Source organism: Heterocephalus glaber, unplaced genomic scaffold, assembly GCF_053883595.1.
Source record: "Heterocephalus glaber isolate CG9 unplaced genomic scaffold, H.glaber_assembly_v1.0 deba00001452, whole genome shotgun sequence".
Taxonomy (NCBI): Eukaryota; Metazoa; Chordata; class Mammalia; order Rodentia; family Bathyergidae; genus Heterocephalus; species Heterocephalus glaber.
The window spans coordinates 8,587,501-8,614,544 of NW_028258302.1; the positions used below are offsets into that span (position 1 = coordinate 8,587,501).

The following is a 27,044-nucleotide window of genomic DNA, read 5'->3' on the forward strand; positions in this document are numbered from 1 at the left end:
GGGCTTCTTTTCCGTGCCTCAGTTTGCCCATTTATAAAGGCAGGAGTAGGGGGCACTGAGTCAGAAGAACTCCAAGGTCTGTCCTCAGAGAGGTGAACGGCGCTCCACGCCTCCCAAGCCTACACCTCACCACCTCCAGTTCTCGATACCAGACGAGGTGGAGGAACGAAGAGGATGCACACTGCCCTGCATCCTAACTTTCAGCGCCCCAAGCACCGTGCCCTCACAACGGCCCAGTAAAGTCAGGCTCCTGAGCCAGCCCCTCCCCCACGCCTTCGGCCCCTCCCCCTGCGGCTTCCCCCACGCGGCCCCTCCCCCCCATTACACCATCGCTGTGAGCGCCAAGACGGATTCAAGCCAGGGACTGCTGCAGTCAGCTCTCCGCCTCTCCCGGCTCCTGCAGCCTGTGCCCTGGCTCTGCAGCCTCCGGCTGCGCTCAGGACAGTCCCCATTCCCTCCCCCACCCCGCCCCCGCCATGGCACAGCCCCTGGCGCGGGGCCCAAAGGTGGGCGGGCACAGTGGGCGCGGGTGGGGCCCCCAGCAAAGACGGCAGGTAGAGCGGGGTTCTCCCGTCACACCGGGGATGCCTCCGCTGTGCGGACAGTGGGTTGGGGACGCCTGTCCGTGTCTCTGAGGCTGGGCAACGCGCCCCACCAGGACACGGTGGGGCAGAAGAGGGGGGTTCCTCAGACCTGGGCAAGCGCTGAAGTCGGGGCGCAGACTCGGAACACCAAAGGGGCGTCTCTCCCTAGGGGACATGCCTGCTGGGGGCTGTGTGTGACATTCAGGGTGTGACTGTGCCTCGGTGGGGCTGCAGACCTTGTCCGTGAGGCTGTGTGACTGTCTCCCCAACCGCCCGTCCCTGGGCTTAGGTGCCTGTGCCCAGGTAGACGCTTGGCAGTGACACTGTGTGTCCTGTGTCCTGGGTCCTCGGCGCACACTGACCCGGTGGTTCCGGCTAGCGGACCTTATTCGCACCCCGAAGCTGGGCCTCCCCGGCGCCGTCGCTCAGCGAGGCAGGCAGGCGCTCCTTGGAGACCCCAGCGGCCGCCCGGCCGCCCGCTGGGACCTCTGGCCTCCTGGGTCCGGCGCAGGGGCGGGAGCTCGGTCCCCCTCCCTCTCTCGGCTCCCGGCCCGGCGCCCAGCGCGGGGGGCGGGGGCGGGGGCGGAGCGCGCGGGCGGGATCCCCCCCGCCTCCCCTTCCTGGTCCCCGGGAAATCCAGCCTCCGTGGCTTGGCCGCCTCCCGCGCCCGCGCCCGCTGCCTCTCGGCGCTCGTTCGGGGCTCCTCAGCCGGAGCGGCCCCTCCGCTGGGGGCTCCGCAGTGCCGGGTCCCGGCTCCGCAAGCCACCCGCCGCCGCCGCAGCGCCCCCGGCCCGGGCCGCCGGCACCATGTAACCCGGCCGGAGCCCGAGCCGGGCCAGGTAAGCCGCCGCGAGGGGTGGGTACCGGGCCGAGCTCGCCGCCCCTTCCGCAGCGCCCCCCAGGCTTGGCCCGGCTGCGGCCCGGCGCCGCCCACGCCCCGGGGCTCTGGCGGCCTCGGCCACGGCCCCGCGAGGGGGAGGGGCTGGGCCTCGCAGTCGCCCCGGCCCCCGCCCCGGCCTGGAGGCCCGCGGGCCCAACCCGAGGTGCGGGCGGAGCGGGACCACGCGGACCGCGGAACAGCTCCCCGGACGAGGGCCGTGGGAGGCCGGCCACCCCGCCCCCGCCCAGCTCGTGCCGGCCGGAGGCTTCGGTCTGGGAGGGAGTAGCCGGCTGGTTGTGGGGAGAAGTCGTGATGTTGGGGAGACCCGGAGAGAAGTTTCCTCTGCAGGTGTGTGAGTGTGTGTGTGTCACGGTGTGTCTGTGATGAGTGTCTGAGTGTGTCACCGTGTGGGTTTCTGGATGATTGTGTGTGCCTGTGAGTGTGTCACTGTGGTGAGTGACTGGGTGCAGTGAGTGTGGAGGGTCTTACTGTACATGTATCTGTGCACATGTGTGTGAATATGTGTGTGTTTACTGTGGGGCTGTATGTTTCTGTGAGTGTGTGTGTGTGAATTGATGTGTGTGCCCGTGTGACTGTCTCTGCGAGTAGGTCCAGGCACCCATGCCTGGTGTGACCGAATGTGTGTGTTGTCTGTGTGAGAATGTATCTGAGCAGGGTTCACTCTGAATCACCCACACCTGGGCTCCATCCGCCCAATTCCTGGTGGAACATGGGATAGGGAGATCAGACTTTTCAGAGGTCAGATCATCCCCTCTCCCCAGGGACTCCTTAGTGGACTCAAACAAGAGCTTTCTGGTACCTTGGTGTCCACCTTCACCCTCTGTGAGGCTGCTGGTTAAATCCTTTCTGTGTGCCGGACCCCTGCTGGTGGTGAACCCGAGTGAGGTGGAGACTGTGCTGTGTGTGCTGTTTCTCTTTCTTGAGGCCTGGGAGCTTGTGTCATCTCAGTAATGCCTCTTGAGGCCCGGTTAGAACCAGGAGCCAAGGAGGCCAGGTGGAAGTGTCTGCCTTTCTTAGTCATCAGAGCAGGTGGCTTTCCCCGAGTCCAAGCCCCAAATATCCAAGTTGTGGGTCATTGGTTCGTGCCCAGTGTCTCTCGGTGGGTCTGTGCTAAGCTTCTGGAAGTAATAATAATACAACAGTGCTCCTGTGTCAGTCCAGGACTTTTGAAAATGCTTCCCTCTCAGCTCTTTATTTCTCCCACAGCCTTGGGAAACAGGCAGGGCAGTTATCGGGTTAAATCATATGAAATTGCCAATATTCAACTTTTTTTTTAACCTACAAGAGCAGCCATTTCATATGGTTCAACCTGACATAATTCCAGTTTACATATGAGGATATTGAGGCTTGAGAGATGAATTGCATTTCCCATAATCACACATTGCTAGTCAGTGTTACAGAAAGACTCCAACCCAAGGCTACTGGTGACCCAAGGAACTGGGCTGGGGCAAGGTTAGAGAGTGGTACTCTGTGGTGTGCTCTCTCTGACACTGGGGCACTGCCCTCTGTCTCTGCCTAGCATTCCCCGAATGCTGGGGCCACTTAATGTACCCAGCTGCCAGTGCCTAAAAGAGAGAGAGGGGGAGAAGAGAGGAGGGAGGGGAGAGAGAGGCTTCGTGAGTTGGCAGTGAATCAGGGTCTAAAAAGAGAGCTGGGAGGGCTAGGGTGGCAGGTGTTTCTAAAAGGAATACAGACATGGGATGAACAGCCTCAGATACAGCCCCCCCCCCCCCCGCCCCACTGATCTGGCAGGCAGTGCCCACTGCATTTTGCTCCAGGGGGCTCATGTCCGAGGAGTGAGCTTGTATGTAGCTATAAAATGATGGCCAGGGGAGGAACCTTTGAAGTGACTTGGTCCAGCTTCTTAATTACCAATTGGAGACTGAAGCCCAGAGAAAAGGAGGGAAGCTGCCCAAGGTCACACAAGAAACTTGTGGGTTCCTAAGCTAGTCTTAGCCCAGGAACTTTCCAGCTCTCCATGTTGCTTTCTATTCCTGAATTCCCTACCCCCTTCAGAGCTGAGCATAAAGGATTTAGGGAGAAGAAATGAAGATTCAATGTGCCCAATGCTGTAACTCCTTCAGATCTGAGACTTTTTCCAAAGAGAGAAAACTACAGATATTTCTGGGGGTAGGGGTTCTAGTCATATCTACCATATGGGTAGGTCATAGGTTTGTCTTAGTTCCTGCTGGAGAAGGGCTGGAGCTACCACAGGCCCAACTCTCAGACTTTCTTCTGTGTCAGTGCCTGCTTTCAGTGGCTGCCTGGCATCTAACATCTCTTCCAGCTGATGTTGGAGTTTGAGCTGGCTGAGCTCCTTTTCCTTCATCCCACCCAGTTTCTGGTCCATTTTGCCACTAGCGGGGCTGAAAATTCCTTACCTTGTTGGTTTTCTGATGAGTAGAGAAACTTCTGGGGCCTGTCTGATTTAGGTAGGGTTTATAGTTACCCCTAAGCCCTTTCTGATTCAATCTTCCAGGAGTTTAAGGAAAATGATAAACATGATTGTTCCTATTTTACAGGTGAATAGACTTGAAAGTCTGAGAGGGATTTCCTGTTTGATTGGTTTCACAGCAAATGACAACAGAAGCTTTTGTCTAGAGGGGCTTCCAAAGACCCCTTCCAGTGTCTTAGCTGGAAGAAGGTTTCCATGTTCAGGAAACCTTCCCAGATTCTGATTTCATTCCCACTTGGTGGAGTCTAAGCTTTGTCTCCCTGTGGGGGGTTGGAAGAACAGCTGTGTACCCTCACTATGCAAGCATCATGTCTCAATTCCCTCTTTATCCACCCCCCTCCAGTCTGAAGGCTGCTGGCTCAGCGGGCCTCCTTCCGTCTAGGGAGTCTGGGTTTGAGCTGGGGTGAGGTGGTGGCACCATCGTTATGGTAACCAGCTGCCAGCTCATCATTGCTAATAACTTGTCAGGCCCCTGGGCTCAGTGCAGAATACCTTCCCACCAGCCCTTCTTCCCATGTCACAGACAGAAAAAGTGAGGCTGTGATAGAGGGTCCTGAGAGGAAAGGAGTCTGGGGAGGCAGGTGTCTTTTCCCTGGGGCTTCACCTGGAGAGCAAGGGAAGGGGATGGAGCTTGCTTGGGGGGTTGTTTACACATTTGGTTACATAGGTTTGTGTTGATTGCATGGGCTGTTACACGATTACACTCAGAACTTGTACATGTTCACACTAGTTGACATGTTCATGTGCTTTTACACAGAAGCCCACAGGCATACATGCCTCCAAGCATCAGAACATGCTTTTGCATGAATACTGCCTCTACCATCTGCACATAAGGCACCCAAGAAATCTGGGTTTGTGGGGGTGTCCAGGTATGTGAGTGGGGATCTGATCTTTTTCTGATGCAGCTTCAAAGTGTCCTGTTAACAAAGGGACAGAATGGTCCCAGGGTCCCTTCTTTCTTTCAGTCAAAAGCTCAGAGTGGGAGTGGGCTGGGGAGGGTGTGAAGGTCTCACGCTCGAGGCTTCCAAAGGCCTCTGTCTCCATGCCCTTTGAACTCAGGTAGCCCCTGACTCCTTCCCTCTCTGTTCTTTCTCATCCTCTCTTCTCCTTGTGAGTAAATGTTAAAGAGCTGAGCCTGCAGGGCTGATGTAGACATGGGGAGAGAATGAAATTAAAAAGGATTCCCTCGCCCCCATTCCGACACCCCCGCCCTGCAGTCCCCCTGCTCCTGCCTCCTCCTCGCTCCCCTCCCCTCACTCGGTGCTTCCACATGTCTCTCCTCCCCCCAGTCCAGATGGGAGCTGGCTCCTTCAGAAAGGGGGCTCTGAACAGGGTGTGGGGAGCCACCTTTCTGTGCCTCCCCCCAGCACATCTGCCTACAGGGCTGGGAGCCCCCATGTGAGTATTTCTTTTATTTTGGGGATGGTGAGGAAGGAGAGTGTTTTTTAAAACCAGCTGTGAGTGGCATTGAGAGGCTCAGGGCTGGAAGAAGTTGGGTGGGGTCCTATCTGTAGGCTCCCTCAGGGAAGCTCCGGGTCTAGGTTTCTTTTCTTTCTTCGGACATACAGGGAGAGGTCCCAGGTGCCCCCCATGGATGGGAGTGAGTGGGGGAGAAATAGGGGAAGAAGGTCTTCTGTTCTAAAGAGGATGTGTGGTAAGGTAAGCCTGCTTCTTCCTGGCATCCTGGGTTTCTGGCACCTGGGCCATTGTCCCTGGGAGCTGTCCCGAGTGCTGATCGGTACGAGGCGGGAATTTGCTCCTTTGGAGCTGTCCGGAGTGCTGAACGGGACTATGTTCTAGATGATGATGGAAAGGGAACTGGGCAGTGCGGAGGGCTCATTAGGAAAATTTTCCCAGATGACCCACTTTCTAAGAGCATAGTCTCTGTGGGTTTAGGCCTCACAGTTACTGGTGGTATTTGGAAAAGGGACTCCCCTGACCTTGTTTCAGCTCACCCTCCGCTTTCCAAAACTGTCCTACTGTTAGTATGGAGATAGGGATGAACGATGAAATTGTGGCTGTGAGTTCTCTTCTACTTGGATCATTTTTAGTGAAATAAACTTAGGAGTACTGTCACCAGCCCTTGCCTTACTGGGTCCCAGAAGTTCAGCCGAATGGTGGTTCTGGGTTGCTAGAGCTTGGGTCTTGGTGGTTAGGGCTGGAGTGGCTAGAGATTGGGAGTTCAAGACAATCTGATTGCTTGGAATCTCTGCTCACCATACTTTGCTGTTCAGGGCAGGGATACTGAATTATTCTGCAAGCTTGTCTTGTGCTCTGTCCATTCCCAACCCTAGCTCAGAGAAGCATCTAAGAGAGACCTTTGTTGGAGAGGAAGATTTCTAAGCAAAGGATTCAAGGAGTGGGTGGGGTTGTTCAGTTCCATGGGGAAGAGGAGGAAGCTACTGGAGACAGGAAAAGAGGAAAAGTGGGAAAAGAGGAAGTTCTGGGGGAGTAGAAATTATTCAAAGTGAGGGATAAGGTCTGGTTTCAGTCCTTAGTTCCCTTAGATATCTTTTCCCCATTGACCTATATGTGGTTGGGTTTATGTCAACTATATGGGTCCTTATGCTCTATCTTTGTAACCATGGGGAATAGAGCAAGGAGTTATTTCCAGGTCCCTTCCTTGTCATCCCAGGGGGATGAGAACCAAATGTCAGGACATGCAGATGAGACTGTGGGGGAACAACAGGCAGGAGAAGTTGATGGCAGTTCACCTTCCATCCCCAAGAGCCCAATCAAATATTCAAATGGGATCCTTCTTGAGGGGAGAGGAAGGAAAGGGTTTCCAGATGATGCTGAGCAGAAATGGGGTGTGGCAGGGAGTTCAAGACAATGGAGTGATATCTAGGGACCTCAAACTGAACTGGTTCCTCCCTTCTAAGATAAGACTGATAGTTAATAAGGAGCCCTTCACCCATCATGTTTTTGATGTAACTCATCAAGATGATCCCTCCTTTCTCTAGCTGCTTGAGAAGAGCTGAGTTTTCCTATGCTGTGGGTGCTGGGATGTGGTGGGTGTGGGTGTGGGTGCCTGTTTGGGGAGGGGAGGTGTTTGTGCTCCACTCAGCTCCCTTGGTTACATAACAGCTTTGATAAGACTTTACTTTTGAGCTGCTGCTACTGCCTGAAGCAGTCACCCCTCCACCCCCTCATGGAATGCTAGATGTCCACCCCCTTTTTTTCTGGCCCCTTAGAGAGTCCTGCTATTCATGATCCAGTGTTCAAGCATCTGCTTCCCTGCCAGGAGGTGTTTGCAGCTTGCTTCCCTTTTCCCTGGCCAGCTACTGTATTTTTTAAGTACTTGCTTCTTTTGTTATTTTGGGCAAGGTCAACCTCTTTATGTTTATGGTCTACCCTCTCCCTGAGCAGGGTCCTTAGGCTGGGATGGGAGGGTTCATGGACATCATGAAGCTACCCTCTTGGGAAGTAGAAGGACATCCCATGAGGTTTTAGGACCAGAGCTAATTTTCTTACTGCTCGTCCTCTGCTTCAGTATCTGTTTTGGAGTTTGGGAGTGGTGGGACATATCTTGAAGTATCTGGAGAAAAGGATCTGCCTTCATATTTCCTCTTCAGTTCCCTTTTTAGAATTAAAGGGCTATATATGAAGGGTCTGCCTCTTACATGGGAAAAGACACACTAGTTTTGAGGTTGTTCCCACCCAAGTTGTCTGAGCAAATACTGGTTTCTCTTGGTGTGGGACAAAGGAATTTCAGCACTCTTCTTTAACGTGACTTTTTTTTCTTTGGAGAGTGAGAATGGGATGTGTCCAGGAGTGGGGTATATCCTTTGATAACAGGAACAGCTTTCCAAATAGAGACTTGAAGTTTGCAAATAGAAACTGCTCTCTGGAGAAGAGCCAGAGTGGATCAAGTTCAAGCTAGTGGGAAAACAACTTTTGGAGAGCCCCAATGTTCAGTGTGGTCTCTCTTCAATCCCCAGTACTGGCCCCAAAAAGTAAAAAGAAAGAGGAAGAACAAAAAAGACATCTCCCAATTTATGTGTGTGAATGACTTGCAAGTTTGCAAATGAGACTTACGATGTTACTTGGAGAGATTATGGTCTTCTGGCTTATGGTGGACATGGTAGAATCTACTGGATATTTCTGTGTCTTTGACTACCTACGTGGACATTTGTTTGTGTGAGTTTGCTGAATCTATGTGTATAAGCACAATTACATGTACAAGTATGGGCACATATGTACATGTATCTATGTATGATTCTGTGCATGCCCATGTATATTTATGACTGTGAAGGTGATGAATTAAACCACTGTGTGTGTGGTTTATGTGGTGTGCTCTCCTACTGACGTGTATATGCGAGTGTAAGCATGAATATGACCATGCATGTGTGGCCACATATAGCATACATACATGAATTACCAACATATTGATGTATGTGCATAAATTGAGTCATGCACGAGAATAAATCGTATGCATGTCTGTATAAGAGACAGATTAAGAGACATAATTTTTTTCTTTCTTTTTTTATTTTTATTTTTGGTGGTACTGGGGGTTAAAGAGAGACAACACAGAACATTAGGGCTCACCAAAAGTTGTTTTCCCACTAGCTTGAACTTGATCCACTCTAATGCCCGTAGCTCTTCTCTAGAAAGCAGGCTCCTTGAGGTCTCTCAAATTCTCAGGTCTTGGGGAGCCAACTTATTACCAGTCCTATGAAGAGAATTTGCAGAGGGAAAACCTGTTTAGGCCTAGGAGACAGCTGAATAAGTAATCCAGGCTTAGTGTTGTTGGGATGCTATAGTATTCAGGGGTATATGGGAGAAAGAACATGGAAAAAGAAACATTAATATTACTACACAAGTTCTAAGAATCAAGAACAAGTTGGGCTTAGGGGAAGGAAGGGGCAGAGGATACTGTATTAGGAAGGCCCAAGTGTACCCGTAAGCCACATATATAATGGGTATGAGGCAATACATATATACATATATATGTGTGCATTACTTCTCTGTGCCACAATTCATACATACCAACATAGGTGTTCTTTATAGCATACACATATGTAAACAGACATACAGCATACAGGAGTGTATATAGCAACATGGCAGTTTGTCCACATGTACATACATTAACACATACATGCATGTGAACAGAATATACAGATATGTGGGCATATGTTAATACTGGTCTGATTGCAACTCATGGCCATATACATATGTCCCTCATTCACCGTGGTTAACGGCAGCCTACAGACAGTCGCTTCCCCATCAAATTGTCTCACCCAATGCATTCATTCATTCAGCAATGTTTATTTTATCCTGGCACTATACTATAGGCTGTGTTAGACACCAGGGATGGGTCTTGACCTCAGGTAATTTACCACCTGGAAGATGAGGGTAAAAGACCTGGGGCCAAGTAAGGAGAGTGTGAAGGCACATAAATGTCTGTGGGACAGTGGAGACCTAAAGAGGAGGGCCAGCTTTGGTGAAGGAGCCATAGAAGGGGCTCCTTGAGCCAAGGTTTGAAAGTGGTGCAGGGGTTTCTCAGGTGGTCACTGGGGGAAAAGGTGTTGTAGTGGCAGGAAATGTCCCAACTGTTCTCCCTACTTCTTCTCTTGCAACCCTCCTCCATGGACTCTTCCTCCAGAAGCAGCAAGAGTGAGATGAGGTTGTGCCTTTTCAGTAGCCTTCCATCTCACTCAGAGAAGTCCAAAGTGCTTAGGAACATGAGCCTGAGTGACATGAGTGCTGCATGTAAAACAGTCACTGGTTACCTCCCCGATCCTATATGGGCTCTTTTCTATTCCCTAAAGATGTGCACGCTCCCACCTTGAAGCTGTTTAGCATTCGCTTTTCCCTTCAGCCCCAAATGTTCTTCCCCCAGGTTTCCACACAGCTCACTCCCTCACTTTATTCAAAAGTCTCTTTTTTGCAGAGACCTCCCCAACAGTCCAACTTAAATAGCCTTTTGTCATTCTACCCCCTCACTCCAGTTTATATATATATTTTTAAGTCTCAGCACTTGCCACTGCATTATCTCATACATTGGTTTATCATCCCACTTTCCCCACTAGAATATAAACCTCAAGAGAATGGGAGCTTCATACATTTTGGTCACTGCTATTATATCTGCTGTGTTCAGAACAGTATCTGGCTTGGGCTAGACTCTCCATATGTATGTGTTGAATGAACATATTGTAGCTGGGTCATACTGTCAGCCAATGAGGAAGATGGATCCAGGCAGAACAAGATATGGGGCAGGGAGATCAGTGAAGAAACTGTTGTAATACTTTGATGAGAAATTAGGAAAAGGGTGACTCGAGGTAGAACGTTGGCAGAGGGGGTGGAGAACAGGAGATTCAAGGTGGAAGTGTGTGCATACATACACATGTACCTGTGTATTTCAGCCAGTCATGTGCGCTCTCTTAGTAGGGGAGACTAAGGAGGAAAGTGCAAGTTGTATATGTATATGTGATGTGTGTGTCATGAACACCCCACAACAAGCTGGACACCTTCCAGCTAACCCTGGCTGCCATTCTCCCTCTCTTTGGATCTTGTCACCACCACCTACCTCTGCTAGCCAGGCTGCAGTGGGCTGCTAAGCCTGGTCTCTCTGGTTCCATACCCTTAGGTATGCAGAGCTCCTGTCTTAGGGAACAGGAGCAGGCAGGATCCTGAACAATAGAAGCATCTTAGGAAGTTAGAGTCACAGGTAGAGTTAGACACACACACACACACACACACACACACACACACACACACACAGAGACAGAGAGAGAGAGAGAGAGAGAGAGAGAGAGAGAGAGAGAGAGAGAAAGAGAGAGAGACTGACCTGTGGATCTCACCAGGAGAAGAACTGAGCCAGAGGTCTCAGCCATGGCCCAGACTTCCTGGAGCTAGATGCAGTGTCCTCCCTGTTCCACACTGGGTTTTCTCTCAGGTGGGTGCCTTAGCCAGGGATGGTTTTAGGAGTTATACCCACCCCTAGCCTCTTAGTGAAGTCAGGTCCAGTTTCTATAGGACAGTCGGGGTTGGCAGTGGGGGAGAACTTTCTCTCCGAGTCTCAACTTTGGTTATTTTTCTTTCTCCCAAGAGACCATGAGGGAATAGAGCTTGTGTTGCAGAATGAGGAGCTAAGGTTAGACTTCAGGCAGGACCAATTGGCTGCCTGCATGAAGGGAATAAGACTTTAATTTGTGGGCAAAGCTGGAAGGAAGGCTGTTGAGAAAATGAGGGAGAAGTGGGAGTGGTGGGTTTGTTCCTGTTGCCCGCAAACCACCCCCTGACCTCCAAGTTCCTCCTCCAGACCTCCAAGCCTGGGGCTGGATTACCTCCATCCAGAGAGACCAGAGCTAGAGCTCTTTCCAGATTCTGGGGTGTAGGGGCCCTTCTGCAGCTCTCTATCGTCAGGGATAGGGGCTGGGTGCCACAGCTGCTCCCCTCCCACCTGGGCTGTGAGCTTGGGGGTTGGGCCGAAACAGCCGCCAGAGCCGCCCACCTGCCCGCGGTGTCATGGCAACGACTCTGCCCACGTGGACGAAGAGGAAAGGGAGGAGAAGAGAGGAGAGGAGGCATCTCGACCGTGTGGATGGGAGGGGGCTTCTCTGGGTCTCTTGTTCTGGCCCCCATCCTCTAGCTTGGCCCTAGCTATAGTGCCTTTCACCTCAGAGCCCCCCACACTCCGGGGCAGGGTGGGGCTGGTATTTCATCTCTGGCCTCAGAGAGTATGTGTCCTTGGGTGTCCTGAGTAATGATGACCTTGGCCTCCCGCACTGTGGAGCCCTGGCCAGGGTCATGGGGGACATGGGGCCTTGGCACGTGCAGCCTTCTCCCTCTCTCCCTACACTGCGAGTCGGGGATGGTGCCTGGGGCTGAGGGGATGAGAGCCCGACCTACTTCTCCATTTTCTCACTATTTTTCAAAAGGAAAATGACCCACTTTTCAACCAATCGGACTGGGGCCTGTTCCCAGGCCGATTCCCTGAGCCCCCCTGCCCAGGCCTCTGCCCCATCCTCAGCCTCTTTGCCATGTGCTGGGCCCCCTTGCTGAGAGAAGCAGGTGCACCTGTGTGGAGGGGTCCTTCCTTGCCATCCGCACCAGCTCAGGGAGGAGCCTGCTCTGAGTGGGGCAGAGGTGGGCCAAGGCCTGAGTGATACTACAGCAGATGTTTTGGGCAGATGTCACTGACTGCCTCAGACCTGGGCACTTTGAAAGTCCTCTGTGCCAGCCCCTTACACTACCAGGATGCCTGGCCCATCTTGTGGAGTCATAGGAAGGGATCTGGGGGCCAGGAGGACTGTGCCCCTTCTCTCACCTTGTTTTAGTGGATGGTGGTGGGCTGTCCTCCCCGGCTGCTCTGCTTGCATGTAGAAAGGGAGAATTATGTTTATCTGTCTGTCTGTCTGCATGGCAGCCAGAGCTCCTCTGAGAGACTCCTCCTAGAGGATTCTGCCTAAGCCTCTCTTTCCAAGCCCCTCCGCCTCTTGGATATTGGTCTGGGCCTCAGAGTCCCCTCCCTCCCTCAGCTATATTGGCCTGGGCTGGCTTGGGGGGTGATTAGGGATTTAATTATTTAGTTTCTCCAGCTCAGTAGATTAATTCCATCCATCACAGGCGGGCCGAGCCTTCATCCCCCTCTCTGGGCTGCCTGGCCAAGCCCAGAGGGAGCGAACATCATTGCTCACCTGGGCCCAGTATTGGATCTGGGAACAATGGATAAAGTTCTTGTTGGGGGAGGATTTGGTGCATGACACTGAGTATATGTGGGTGCCTCAGAGCTGCGAAATGAACACTCAGAGTCCTATGTGGATAAGTATGTGGGTGTATATGTAAGGTTTGCATCCATGCAGCTTCTGTGCACACAAACATCCATGTCTTTTGAATGAAAATGCAAATGTGTATGAATCTTTGAACAAGTGTGTGTGTATCTGTGAACATTCTGTGATGACTGTATATGAGGATGAATGTTGTGTAAGATGTGCGGATGGCTGCATGGCTGTATAATTTATCTCCAGAGGAACATGTGATAAATTGTGAATGAGCAGTCTTGGGAACTTGTATTGCTATGTGTGAGGGAGGAGTGGCAGGATGGAGCTTTCCTGAGGCTGAGTGCTGAGTCAGACCCACTGGGGGAGTCCACCTGCTGGCCTCATCAGACCCGTAAGGTCAGACACATGTGCTACTTTATTTGTGTTCTGTTCTACCTAGGCTTGATTTCCTGGTAGTTGAGAGTATCAGACCCATATTCAAATCCCTGTTCTACCACTTGTGTGACCTTGGGCAATTTTCTTTACATTCTAAGCCTCTGTTCCCTCATCTGTAAAATGGGACTAATGATGGTACCTACTCTAAAGGACAGCTGTGAGGACGACATGAGGAGATGCATCAAAACATGTAACACAGTGCAGGCAAAGAGCTGAACCTTAGACTTCAGAGTTGAAAGGCACCAGAGGTTTGAGTTCCACCTCTGCTTGCACATCTCCCTGAGTTGGACACTTCAGCTCTTCAGCAAAACCACATCACCCTGGCCCAACTCTACCTGCTGTGGAATTCTGGCCCAGCTGCAGAGAGTCATTTCTCCCCTGCCTTCTCCTGATTCTCCCCCTTTCCTTATGTATCAGCAGTGAGATAGTACTTCTTGATGGCTCATTTGCTGACCCTGAATTCATTGAGCACCTATTGTATGCTATTTCTGTCCATACAGTGATAGATCACGTAAATCCTGGCCTTCAAGGAGCTCACAGCCTACAAACAGTTATTTACCATTCTGTGTAAAGAGAGGTATAGGACTTAAGAGGAGGTGGCTCCTGCTGTGTCTTGGGATTGATGAGGGGGCCACTCTTAGGGAAGGCTTCTCGGAAGTGAGTGCACAACAGGGGTAAAGTTGAGAGGAAAGACCATCTGCATGGAGGGATATTATAGTCTGTGCTGCCTCCTCTTTCTGCACAATCTTCCCAGGGTCCCCAGTTCTCTACACTCTTTCTCCTAAGCCCAGAAATTCAGAGAGCAGAGCTGTGGCTTAGACTTCCCTGAGATTAGGTCAGGTCAGGGTCAGGCAAAGAGAAGGGTTGGAGATACCATTACATGAGCCTGGAATCAGCCCACAAAAGGGCTCTAGAGGGGCCTGTGGGACACAGCACAGTGTTTTGCTTCCCTGTGAGAGGTGCCCAGAAGTAGGAGAAGGGCCTTAGTGGTAGAATTCCCTATACCATCTCACACAGAAATATACAGGACAGTGTGCTAACCCTGGAGGCAGCTCTAAGCTCAGAACTCCATGGAGAGACCAGATTCTTAGGCTGAAAATAGGAAAGGCAGATTTCTAGGCTGGAAGTAAGAAAGGCCATGGGCCTGACCTGGATGAACACCTCCTGTCCAATGGATCTCTGTCATAGATCAGGTCTCTCACTTATTATTCTCTGGCCCTGGCAGGCTCAGGTCGGGTGATACCCCGGAAGCTAGGGTAGCACTAACTCATAGCACATACAAATGAAAAAAGGTACAAGGCTGCTAAAGGCAAGAGAAGGCAATATATGGAGATAAATCTCAGAACTTCCTTGGCTAGATCAGCTTAGTTACTCATTGTCATAACCTGAGGAGGTACCTATCATTGTTCCTATTTTACAGGTGAGAAAATGGAGGCTCAGATAGAAAAAAAGCTGTTCTTGGTGGTGCAAAGAGCATTGTCTCTCTGCTACCCAGCTAAGAGAATGCTGGGTTTTCCCTCCCATATGCCTGGAGTTGGAAGAGAGACTGCCAGTCCTAGCTACAAAGGCTCTTATGGGTCTGTGAATCCAGGGCCTTTAAGTTTCTCAGATGCCACCATCTTTGGGTGCCAGAGCTGCTCAACTGTCTTTTGCATGCTGAAGATGTGGGAGGTTTTCAAAAGGGTCCCAGGCAAACAAATTCCTAGATGCATGAAACCAGTGAGTTTTCAGAGTACCCATTTCTGATCCAAACCCATCAGATATGGCCACAGCCTCTGCCCAAAGCCGTCTGAGAAACCCTCCCTAAGGCCCTGTGTCTAGTTTAAACAGTTTCTCCCTTGTTATCAATAGCTAATCCTCAGCACTATGCTGGACATTTTGCCTGCATGACCTTAATCCTCATGACATCACAATGAGAAAGGCACTATTCTTGACCCTATTTGAAAATGGGGAAGCTGAACTGGAGAGAGATAAAGGGGACTTCCTTAAGGCCCGTGATTAGTAACTTGCACCTGGGCTGTGCACCCAGTTTGGCTCAAGACCCAGAATCCACAGTCTCTGGGATTCCTTCCTGTGATCAGGGGGTCCTGGAGACCTTTGGGAAGGGGATAGTGGATATAACCGGGCATCACAGCCTGGGAATTGGTTCAGTTGACAGAGATGGATGAGATAGCTAAAAATGGATTGGAAGCAGTTGGGTCATGAGAGATGGGACCAATCAGGATGAATTGTGTCTCAAAGGCCTTTTGGAAGGTGTGGAGAATGAAAAGGAAATTCACACTTCTGGGGCCTCTTGGCAACATAGTCCCAGCTGAAGAAGGAGCTGGGGCCCAGCAGTTTTGAGTGAAGAGACCTACTTGGGCTGGGTAGTTGACCCCAAGCCTTACTCCTAGAGCTCAACTTTGAGTTCCTCCTCACAGGCCCATTTTTTCTCTGCAGTCTTGGGAGAGCCACCTCTTTACTTCTTATTCCTCCCCTGTACCTTCCCTGTGCAGAATGACATCAGGGGAGAATCTAGGCAAACAGGATAGCAGGGCTGGGTTTGGAGTCAGGATTTCCAATATCAAATCCACCAGAGCTCTCCAAAGCCTTTTGCGGTAAAGGCTATTGTGTGTGGGTGGGTGAGTGTGTGTGGGTGGGTGAGGAAGGAAAGGAAGATACTCATTTATACAAGAGATATTTTCTGAGCACCTGTTAGAATGCTTTCCTAGATGCTCAGAATGTTGCACAGCATGAGGCAGGTATAGTCAGACCCTGCCCTTCTTGGAGCTGATATTCTACCATGGGAAGAGACACTAAAATGTGTAATAGATGAAGAAAATAATTTCAAGGAGGGATAAGTGCTACCAGGGTGATGAAACAGGGTGATGTAGAGCAAACCTGGGAGATGAGGCTCCAGTTTAGTTAGAGTGAGTGGTCAGGGAAGGCCTTCCAAGCTGAGCCCCAAAAAATGAAACAGAGGAAGCCATGGGAATATCTGGGGCAGAGTGTTCCAGCAGAGAGAACATCAAGTGCAAAGCCCCCTGAGGTGGGATTTTCAAAGAGATTATAGGTAGTGTGGGTTATTCAGAGGCTGAGCACTGTCCTGTGGGTCAGGACATGCATTTAGACTCAGATCTGCCTAAATGTCTTGAATGTTTTGGAACAGTAAACTCATTTGCTGTAAAATTCCTACCCTAAGCCACCAGGAAAAGTTGATTAAATCAAGTAATGCAGGTGAATAAATAAGATCACATACCTCTCTCCTTCCATTGTGTTCTTTTGTCCTCCATATTCCGGGACAGAGTGGGAAGGAGAAAGAATTTTTCTTTGAGTCCTAAGGACTGGGGTTGGGCACAAGGCGTGCTCTGTCTTCAGCCACAGGGCTGGATTGAGGGAAGCAAGGAACCAGGGGATCAGCCCAGCTACAGAGATGCTGCCAAAGGCATCTGAGCACATTGGTCAAGGGAGCTTAGGCAGGAAGACATAAAAGGTTAGAGCAGGAATGTAGGTGAATGATCAGGAATATGAGCTACAGGCAGGAGGCTCTGTTAGGGCTCCCAGGGACTAGCCCATTCACAGTGGACATAAAGCTCCTGCTACCCAAGATGTGGTCAAGTCAGGGGTATGGGAGGCTGGACAGGGAAACTGAGATAGAATCCCAGCCATATTGGTTGGGTTGTCACGGGGAAAGAGAATAGATAGGGAAATCTAAATCTTGGGGGTCCTTGGGCACCTGTAGTTCCTCCGTAGGCATGGAGGAATCCAGCCTTACAGCAGCAAAGTGAATGCTAAGCCTCACTTGCTGTAAGTTCTGATACATTGCAGCTCGTTTGGGGATGACATCATAGTCTCCATATGAGGGGATTGGAGTGGGATGACCCCCAGCAAGGGAGCACCTGTACCCTTTTGCTGCTATCTAGACCATCCTGTCCAGCTTGTAGCTGTCCCAGAAGCTTCCTGAGGAAAGAGTAAATCATCTAATATTTGATTTTTGAAATGTTCATCTTTGCCCAAGGCATTACTTTGTGTCAACCTCTGAGACACTGGCCTTTGTCAAGCACATCTAAATCCCTGGGTTTCCAGATGTGGACAGTCATAAGAATGACTTGTCTTTTCCCCAGCAGAGAGAGTATCTTTGGCCTTAGTTGGTTGTCTCAGAGAGATTAAGTGACCTACTCAAGGTCACACTGTAAACGAATGAAGGAGTAATAAAATAACAAATAATGATAGCTATCTTTATTGCGTATTTAGCATGTACTAGTACAGTGCTAATGGATTTATATGCTTTGCTTTATTAACTATCACATCATTAGTACCTTTATTATGGGTTTCATATTTTCCCCACTTTACAGATGAGAAAATAAGAGAGGTGAATCACCTGCCCAAGTACACACAGCTAATAAGTGAGTGGGAAGGGATCTGAACTCAGATAATCTGATGGCAGAGTCCACACCAATAACTGCTTTGATCCTGGGAGTTTGTGAGTCACCTAGGTCTCAAGAAAGGAAAATCAACTGATTTGGCTGGGTAGGGCCCTGGGGGAGAGGAAGAGAAAACACTCTGATTCTTTCCTCTGCAGCCCTTTTCCTTGCCCCATTTTTCATTCCTTTTCTGGAAGGTAATTGCTTGGGGCAGTGACAACCTCCTGGTGAATTACACAGCTGGTTTCCCAGTGAGATTTGTAACAACAACCCCGCCAGCCTGGCAGCCCCCAGCAAGTTCCGGTTTAAGAAACTAATTGCTGGATTGTGTAGTTGGTGCTAAATTGGGTAATTTCTTGGTGACGGCATCTGTGCCACTTCTTCCATTCCCAGATAGATTTGAGATACATCAGAGAAGAATTTGTCACACACAGCACTCTCCCAGACTCCTTTGCTTTCCACTTCCCAGCCAGCCACAGGCAATTGCAGAAGTGGTGCTTCCTTGGCCACACAGAGGTTCACCATCTGGGCAGCTCTTTGTGTCCTGGGACAGTGGAGAGATGGCATGGTGCAGCCATGGGGAAAAGAATAGCAGCACCCAGCATTGTCATAGGGCTTCAGGGAGTTTCCTTCATTCTGTACTTAAACTAACCTTGGACTTGGTATAAACTCACGTTTACTACCCAGGGGAAAAGGCTGAACTATTCTTTGGTTAGTTGTAGAATGTGTGATACAAATGAGGTCTTTTTATTTGTTTATTTGCTTTAAAAACAACAGATTTACTTTCATTACTGTGTTTCTTTAGAATGATACTTAAGAATTGGACTTCTGAAGGCTAACAGCACAGCCAGGAGACAAGCTAAGGCTTGGAGTCATTGGGTTCGACTTCTGTCATTGCCACTAGCTCTAGGTGTGATCTTGTGGAGATCAGTAAGCCTCTATAAGCCTCAGTTTCTTTTTCTTTTAATTGGGAGCAAGGATAATATCTGTCCCTTGGAATAGTTTTGGCATCAAATAAAATACCATAAGTGAAAGAGTCTAGGTTTTTGTGGACTCACATTCACTCAGCAAACACCTGCCACATACCAAGCATTGTGTTAGGAGCTGGGGAGAATGTAGTGAATAAAATGGATGAAATTTCTGTGTGGAATTTACATTCTAGTGGGAGAGACAGGTGATCTCAGAATCACACAAATTTAAAATGGTAACAGTATAAGAGCCAGTACATGGTGCCTTGAGAGCAAACAGCAGGGGGATCTGACCTAGTCAGGGAGGCCAGAGAAAGCTTCCCCGAGGAAGCAACAACTGGGCTGAGATCTGAAGGGTTTGCAAGAGTTAGCAAGGCAGAGGTGGGCGGGAAAAGCTTTCTGGACAGGGGAAATAGGCTCCATGATGTGAAGGACCAGCAAATGGAACAAAGCTTGGCTTGGCTGAAGCAGAGAGAGCAAGGGGGAGCGTGTGGTGAGAGGATGTGGGGAAGGAGGAAGGGCCAGATTCCACAGGCCTGGTTGAATACTTATCCTAAGGATAACGATAAGCTAAGGAAGAGTTTTGAGTAGAGAAGTGATGTGACCAGATTTACATTTCCAGATGATCATTTGGGTTGGAGCAGGGTAAGAACTGAAGCAGGAAGACTGGTTAGGAGACTTTTGCAGATGAACAGGCAGAAGGTGGTGTTCAGAGGTATAGTTGGATTCGTTAGCAGTGCTTTCTGCTGCAAATACAGAAAACCTGGCCAACAATGGTTTAAAATAGAGAGTGTATTCCTTATCACAGAGAGGCTTGGAGAAAGGCAGCTGCTTGTGTTGGTTCTGTGGCTTGAGAGTGCCAGGGCTAACATCTCTGCATTTCTCTAGACCTTTCTCTCATGGTGGCAAAATAGCTACCTTAGCTCTGGCCATCGATGTTTTATTCCAGCTGAAAAGAATGGGAGGAAGGGCGACACTAGCAAGCCCCACCCATTCTGTCACAAAGACAGAATCTTTCCCAGAAACCCTCATCAAACTTTCATGTATATTTCATTCACCAAAACTGAATCGTATGGCTTCTAGTTATAAGGGAGTCTGGGAAGCTGGGTGTGATGGTGCATGCTTATAATCCCAGTACTCAGGAGGCTGAGGCAGGAGGATCACCACAAGTTCAAGGACAGCCTGGGCTACATAATGAGTTCAAGGCCAGTCTGATCTATACAGTGAGGCCCTATCTCAAAACAAAACACCCACTAAAAAATAAACAAAAGAAGGGAGTCTGAGAAAGGGAAGAAGGAGGCTGAAAATGATTTTTAGCTAGTCAGCCAACAGTGATCAGTAGATATGGAAATAAGTGGCTCATCTATTTTTAGGAAGCAAAATCCATAGGAGTGGGTGATGGATTGAATTATGAGTCCCTTCCTCACTTGTTTTTCCTTCTTATTGATTATGTTAAGAAGTGGGAGCAGAGGGTAGAGGGATGTGATCACAAATCATAATATATGAGGAAGCCAGTAATTAATTTTTAAATCTTTTCTTTGAGAAATCTATAAATTGCTTAGCCCCTTACTCCAATAACTTGGATTTAATTATATTGTTTATTATTTGAACATTGGAGAGTTTGAAAATGTAAAATAAAGGCTTCACATAAGAGATAACTTTGAACAGTCTTTTAGAGTTTTTAAGATGGTTTCATATGCATTGTGTCTTTGATATTCAACAAAGACTTTGGTAATGGGTGAGCACATGTCATTAGGCTTGGTGAAGTTGGGTCACTTGTCTGGTCTTGGTGCTGTACTTTTTCCAGTGGACAATGTTGCCCTACAGAACATGGGTAAGGGAATCAGAGGGGTCTGTTTGGTGAGGAGGAATTGCAGGGGCCTCTCTCCTCTGAAACTAGAACCAGGAGAGTATGGATTGATGTTGCATAGACTGGGGTTTGATAAGATCTTGATGACAACTCAGTAGCTTGGTGGCAGCACCTTTATAAAGCTGAGACAGAGAGGACCTGAGATCATCCACCACTGGCAAGTACAATGTGAAGTTCCAGCTTGATATGACCACAGACATAGAAAGAGAATGGTGTGGTATTCTGCTAAAGTGGCCTTTTGTGCTATAAGTCTCAGCCACAGATTCTGCCTAGGTCAGGAAGAGGAGCATGCCATAGATGAAGGACTAGACTATCAAAACTTCTGTCAAAGCTGAGAGATGCTTCCAAGCACTTTTCCAAGTGCTAGAGAAGCGGCCATTTTGATCTGAAGTCCCCTCTGCTGTTCCAGAAAAGGGCAGTGGAGTAGAAGAACTGTCACAGAGACAGGCAGTTGGTAGCTGTGAAGTCACCCAATCTCCAGTCCAGGCCCCAGGGTGGGCTGGCAGTTGAGCATGTCTCACCCTCTCTTCTATGGAAGATTCCTAGGAGATTCCACAATTTTCTTAATTGTCTCACACCCCTCAGGATCAGGAAGTTCTTCCTGATGTCTGTTTCTCTTCCACTCCTATTCATCATGCTTGCAAAGCCAGCTCTTCTTCCTGACACCCCTGTGTCTAATAATGGCATCATTAGTCTCCTAGTCACGGCTGTTGCAAACTTCAGAGTCGTCTTCCTTTTTGACTCTCTCTCTCTCCTTCCCTATTTTTGCCAGATCCTAACTGTCTTCTGGAACTTTCCCAGCCCACCCATCAAAAATGCTTATTTACACACCTCTTGTGCTTTGTGCCTGCTAATTCCTCCAGTGAGACTTGTCCTCTCTCATACCTTTGTCTGCAGAACACATAGCCATTTTGCTCTACAAATCAAATACCCTCTTTTTTAGGAAGTCTTCCTTGATTTCTCTCCTCTGAATCTGGTTTTGCCCTTATTGGAACTAGCCTAATATTTTGGCACTTTTCTCCAACACAGTCATTTACTTATCTATCCAGTGAGTATTTGTTAAAGACCAGCCTCTGGCCACTTGGAATAGGTGCAAGAGATCTAGAGATGAATAGGACTTGGTTTCTACTGTGAAGAATGTTTTCCCCCACATTGTAGCAGGAGGAGATAGAGACAGAAACAATTTCAGTGCGGTGTGATAGCTACTTTCATGGGGGTACCCAAGATGTTATAAAAGCCCAATAGAGAGGCATAACTCAGAATAAGAGTACCGAAAGTCTTGAAGGGAAGGTGGGGCTTAATAAGAGTGTTAGCAAGGGGGAGAGTTTGAGAGTGGAAGAGCAGAGTTTCTAGGAGGGAACAACTTGTGCAAAAATACAGGGACTTTGGGCCAGGGATTTAGCTCAGTGGTTTCGCCGCCTGCCTAGCAAGCTCAAGGACCCGAGTTCGATCCCCGGTACCAAAAAAAAAAAAAAAAATACAGGGACCTCAAATAACTGTCAAGTGAGAGGTAATTTTTCTGTTAGACTATAGACCCCTTGAGGATAGGAGCCACCCTAAAATTACTCTATACAGTTTTCATTCAGAATCTTACTCATGGTAGCTGCTCAACAAATGTTTGTAGAATGCAACCACATTTAAGTGCAATGAAAATGCTGTGGCTAAGCACCATGAACAGATCACATAGACACCTGCAGTTGGAGGTAGTCCAACCTGTGATCTCATTTGCATGTGTTTGCATAAGGAAGCCAACTTCATTTCTCCGGGGGTCTGAAAGCTCTGCATCATGGGGGATCAAATCAGACTTGGTGTGGGGGGCTGGGAAGGGAAATTGTCAGGGCCAGAGATAAGTCCTGAAGATTCTAGGAAAATCTGTTTCCCCTTGTGCTGACTACCTCTTTTTTTTTTTTCCTGCCAGGAGCCAGTGGTCCTGAGCCTGCTGAAGTTAGGATTCTGCCTGGTGGTGGGGATCCTGACATCAAAGATGGGACATCCCGGATGGTGAGTGATAGGAAAGTCTAGGAAATGGCGATTAGATTCAGGTTCTCAAATCTGAATAACTTGGGTTTGAATCTTGATTTGAAGTGACTTACCCGCTTACTAGCTTTGTGATTCCACCATTTTGAGCTCCATTTTCTCATGGGAAGTGTGGATAATATTTACATTACAGGATTTCAGTGAGAATAGAGACTGTTAGGTGTGCACAGTACCTGGGTGCCTAGCAAATGCATGGGAAATAGTAGGAGATAAGCTCTGAGCAGGATCCGGAAGAAGCCTCAAACAGGGTGGGTGTGGAGAGGCCATACTAGGAGGAAGGGAGGTTGAGTCTCAGAGGTTCTGCTGTCTGGAGTCTTTGAGGCTGTCATCCCTTCCTAGTCAGCAGATGGCCCAAGAGCTGGTCTGAGTTGAGGGAGGGCTCCGTCTGCCAGCTCCTCCATCCCTGTCCTTCCTGCTGTCAGCCCCTCCTGCTGTAGCTCCTGTCCTGGCAGCTCCTGGAGCAGTGATTGGAGGCAGCACTTGCTGAGAGCTGACCTCTCTGTCCTGTAGCCTTGGCAAGCCCACGATGGGGGCAGGGGCATTGGTTCCAGAGCTTCTTCTCCATCATCTCACTGCTTAGCAGCCCACTGTTCTTGGGAGGAGGAATTCCTGGCTTCCAGTCCCAGTTTGGGATTCAGATGTTGCCTTGTATAACCAGTGTTCCTCCTCTGTGGCTTTTCTCTCTCCATGACTCCCCACTCCAGTGGGAAGGGACTGTGAAAGGGGGTTTAAAAGCAAAAGGGAAATTTCATTGGGGGAATATTTGGAACCCAGAAAAGGAAGTAAGAGGCGATATCTCAGGTTTTCCTTCCTATCTCAATCCTGAAGGGAGCAAGAAAGAGCTTGCAGCGAGATGGAAAGAATAGGGTATAGAAAGAATGAGAGGGATTTTTTCCGCAGAATGGTGCTAGCTATCTAGGTTTGGGCCCAGTGTTCTCTTTGGTTGCAGTGCTGGGAGCTGTGACCCTGAGGCCTGGCACCTGTAGCAGAAGAGTGGTGTTGGGTAAGGATGGGGTGGCTCCGGATCAATTTGCCTAAACCTATCTTGTTAAAAGCTAGTTCACCTAATGAGTAGTTTCTTTGAATACTTTGTATATCTGTTTGGGTCTCCTTTAGTTTTTTATAATCTAAGGATATTTAAAACCCCATTTGGCTGAGAGCATTCCCTCTTGTGAATAAGTATTTATCGAATTTGCAACATTTGATGAATGATGGGATTATTCTTTGCCCTTGTGTCTTTGTCTATTATGACTGTTTTAAGGACTTTTCAGCCCATTTGTGGAAAGATAGTACAATTAATTACTATAAATTGATATGCATTTAAAGGCATACAAAAATGTCCATTGAAAGATGGTTTTAATAAAGTGGCTTGTTATTCAGTCCAAATCCCTTTTTTCCCTATTTTCCCAGGAGGTTCCTGGGGCCTGGCCCCCAACACTATGAAGAGCCTTTGCTGAGGCCATGAGGGGTTACCATGGCGACCGAGGCAACCATCCCCGCCCAGCCCGCTTTGCTGACCAGCAGCATATGGACGTGGGCCCAGCTGCCAGGGCCCCGTACCTGCTGGGCTCCAGGGAGGCCTTCTCCACTGAACCCCGCTTCTGTGCCCCGAGAGCTGGCCTGGGACACCTTTCTCCAGAGGGGCCCCTGAGCCTGAGTGAGGGGCCGTCTGTAGGCCCTGAGGGAGGACCAGGGGCGGCCGGGGCTGGGGGGGGTAGCAGCACCTTCCCCAGGATGTACCCTGGCCAGGGCCCCTTTGACACCTGTGAAGACTGTGTGGGCCACCCACCGGGCAAGGGTGCCCCCCGCCTGCCTCCCACACTTTTGGATCAGTTTGAAAAGCAGTTGCCCGTTCAACAAGATGGCTTCCACACGTTACCATACCAGCGAGGTCCAGCAGGGGCTGGGCCTGGGCCAGGGCCAGGGTCTGGAGCTGCCTCTGAGGCCCGCAGTGAGAGCCCCAGCCGAATCCGGCACCTGGTTCACTCTGTGCAGAAGCTCTTTGCCAAGTCCCACTCTCTGGAAGCGCCTGGGAAGCGGGATTATAATGGGCCTAAAGCTGAGGGAAGAGGTAGCTCTGGGGGTGACAGCTACCCTGGCCCAGGCTCTGGAGGACCCCACACTTCCCACCACCACCATCACCACCACCATCACCACCACCACCAGTCCCGGCATAGCAAGAGGAGCAAGAGCAAGGACCGCAAGGGGGATGGGCGGCACCAGACCAAGGCCACGGGCTGGTGGAGCTCCGATGACAACTTGGACAGCGATAGCGGCTTCCTGGCGGGTGGGCGCCCCCCTGGGGAGCCTGGTGGCCCCTTCTGCCTGGAGGCTCCGGATGGTTCCTACCGGGACTTGAGCTTCAAGGGGCGTTCAGGCGGGTCAGAAGGTCGCTGCCTTGCCTGCACTGGCATGTCCATGTCGCTGGATGGACAATCAGTCAAGCGAAGTGCCTGGCATACCATGATGGTCAGTCAGGGCCGGGATGGATACCCAGGGGCTGGGCCAGGCAAGGGGCTCCTGGGTCCAGAGGCCAAGGCCAAAGCCAGGACTTATCACTATCTGCAGGTAAGGCTTTCTTGGGGGATGAGGAGGTGGGCAGGGTCCTCAGCCTTCACCAGTCTTGCCAGCCAGAGAATAGTGGAAAGGGTTGGATGGGAGTCAGCTGTTCTCGTAATGGAGGGCTTGCTCTGTCTTACTGTGTCACCCTGAGCCCCTTTGGGGCCTCCGTTTCCCTATTTGCACAACAAAGTGGCCCCTTTATTCTGACAGTGTACATCCATTCCAGGAAGACTTCTCTGTGACCTACTGTTTTGGACAAACTGTGCTGACTGCTGTCTTAATGAGGTTGGAGGCAGAATGAAGTTGAGGGAAGGCAGTGGACAGGACAGGGTGTTGCTCCCTGGTCATAGCTGGTCTTGAGCTTGGTGGTCAGCAATAGAAAGCAGATCTTTTACCCCAAAGCATTCACCAGACCTGTTTTCTGCTCAAATCTGGGTGGTTCTGTTAATTGAGAAGGTCAGATTCCAGAATATTCCTCTGTTGGGGTTTGTCATTTTCAGTTGCCTGTGGTGGTATAGCCATGAGGTTATGGAGGGGCCCTGGGAGCCTGTCTCATGGGTTTTTCTAGGCTGGGGACACACTGAAGTCTGAGCCCTGATACAGCTCCAGGAAGGCTTCCTGGGAGTGGATGGTGCCAGTGATAGCTGGCCTGTGCTATTCCCATCCTGTCTTACCACTTCTGTGGTCTCTGCTGGTAGGCTAGACGCTCTTAACTCCTCTTTTGGAGCCTTTTACCCAGCCTCATCCAGCCCATACTGATTTCTTGAGTTCTTTAAGGAGAAAAGTTCATTCAAGATCCGGAGATCAAACAGGTTTAGGGTTATCTTCCAAACTTCTATTCCTCATTCATTGAGTGACACAGAGGTGAAGACACAGATGCTGCTTGTGACAGCTCAGAGCTTAGAGGGGACAAACAAGGAAGGAGATGGAACGTGAGATGGTAGGATGTGATAAAGGAGAACCCTGGGTGCCATCAGGACATGGCACAGAAGAGGCCCTCACCTACCTGGTGGTAGTGTCCAGGTACAGCTGGGAACAGCTTCTAGGAGACAGCTCCTGAGCTGAATCTCAGGGGAGGAGCTGGAGTTAGTTGAGTGCAGATTGAGTTGAGTTCTGGGAAGAGATGACAGCATGTTCAGAGGTATGGAGAAGTGAGCCTGTGCGTGTCTATGGGTGTCATTGGCCTTCCCATAAGTCATTCATGTGTCAGGGCTCTTCTAGGGAACTCATGAAAGCCCAGGGTAGCACATAGGGCCATAATGAAAACAGGAAGGACTTCTGGGATTCAAGACATGTGCCTTGGTCTTGGATTGTCCCCTCCCTGGGTAGGAAGGTGCTCTAAACTGAGAATTAATTGAGCCCTTGACATCCCTGGAGCCGTGCCACCATTTTGCTCCTCCTTGCTGCTTCTCCAGAACTGCCTTGACCTCCCTGGGGGCTTCCTTTTTAACATGCACCTCACAGTGTCCTGCAGAGGAGCAAAGATCTCCGCAGTGGCCTTGGAGTGGGAGCCCTGAGGTGTGGCAGAGCATGCCCTAGCTGTCCCCTATGCTGGTGTGCCTGCTGCTTCTCTCTGTCGAGTATGGGAAGAGGAATGATCCTCAGAGCCTGCGGTTCTACGGCTTCTTAGGACTGGGAAGTCTGAGCCCATTTAGGGGAGAACCAAGGGGATTTAGGAACCTTCCAGACAATGTGGTGTTCTTTTGTTACAAAAGCAGAGGAGGCTGGTCCCATGAGACTAAGTGTCTTTGTTGGATTCCCAGTTTCTTTGTTAAGCTGTTTTCTCTCACTGGACATCAGCCCTCCCTCAAACCTCTTCTGGAGTCCCTCTCTCCACTCTGAGCCCGTGCTCCTTTATGGAGCATTGTGTCATTCCTGTGTTCCCATCTTTTGATGGAGCCCTGGCCCCTTGCTTTGCCCTGTTCCCTCTTGAGGGTTCCTTTCTGGGGCCCAATCCCATCCCTGACCCCCCCATTCTCACACTGATCCCTGTCCCCTGACCTAGCCTCACCCCTCCCTTGAACCTCATTCTTTCTCTGAGTCTTGTTCCCTGTCAGAGCTTCATCCTTGTCCTGTCTTTACAAGTGTTTTAAATATTCCCAA

The 27,044-nt window shown here is 49.9% G+C and overlaps 1 protein-coding gene and 1 long non-coding RNA gene across 4 annotated transcripts in view; one reads left to right on the forward strand and one right to left on the reverse strand.

Moving 5' to 3' along the window:
* The first annotated feature begins 1,261 nt into the window (after positions 1 to 1,261).
* Positions 1,262 to 27,044, forward strand: part of Dlgap3 (DLG associated protein 3) — a 60,661-nt gene continuing 34,878 nt past the window's right edge. The window contains exons 1-3 of one of the 3 annotated variants that reach the window (XM_004850916.4): positions 1,262 to 1,423; positions 22,261 to 22,343; positions 23,790 to 24,947. In XM_004850916.4, coding sequence (XP_004850973.1) covers positions 23,841 to 24,947 — 1,107 coding nt within the window. In that variant the 5' untranslated portion in view covers positions 1,262 to 1,423; positions 22,261 to 22,343; positions 23,790 to 23,840. Of the gene's footprint in view, positions 1,424 to 1,672; positions 1,813 to 5,050; positions 5,339 to 22,260; positions 22,344 to 23,789; positions 24,948 to 27,044 lie in introns of those variants that run through there. The other 2 variants (XM_013074377.3, XM_013074375.3) reach the window with 2 other exon arrangements.
* LOC110350450 (uncharacterized) lies at positions 8,442 to 11,357 on the reverse strand. Its single transcript, XR_002397041.2, has 3 exons — positions 11,230 to 11,357; positions 10,731 to 11,066; positions 8,442 to 8,612 (listed from the first exon to the last, which is right to left on the reverse strand). It is a non-coding gene; the product is annotated as an uncharacterized LOC110350450 (long non-coding RNA).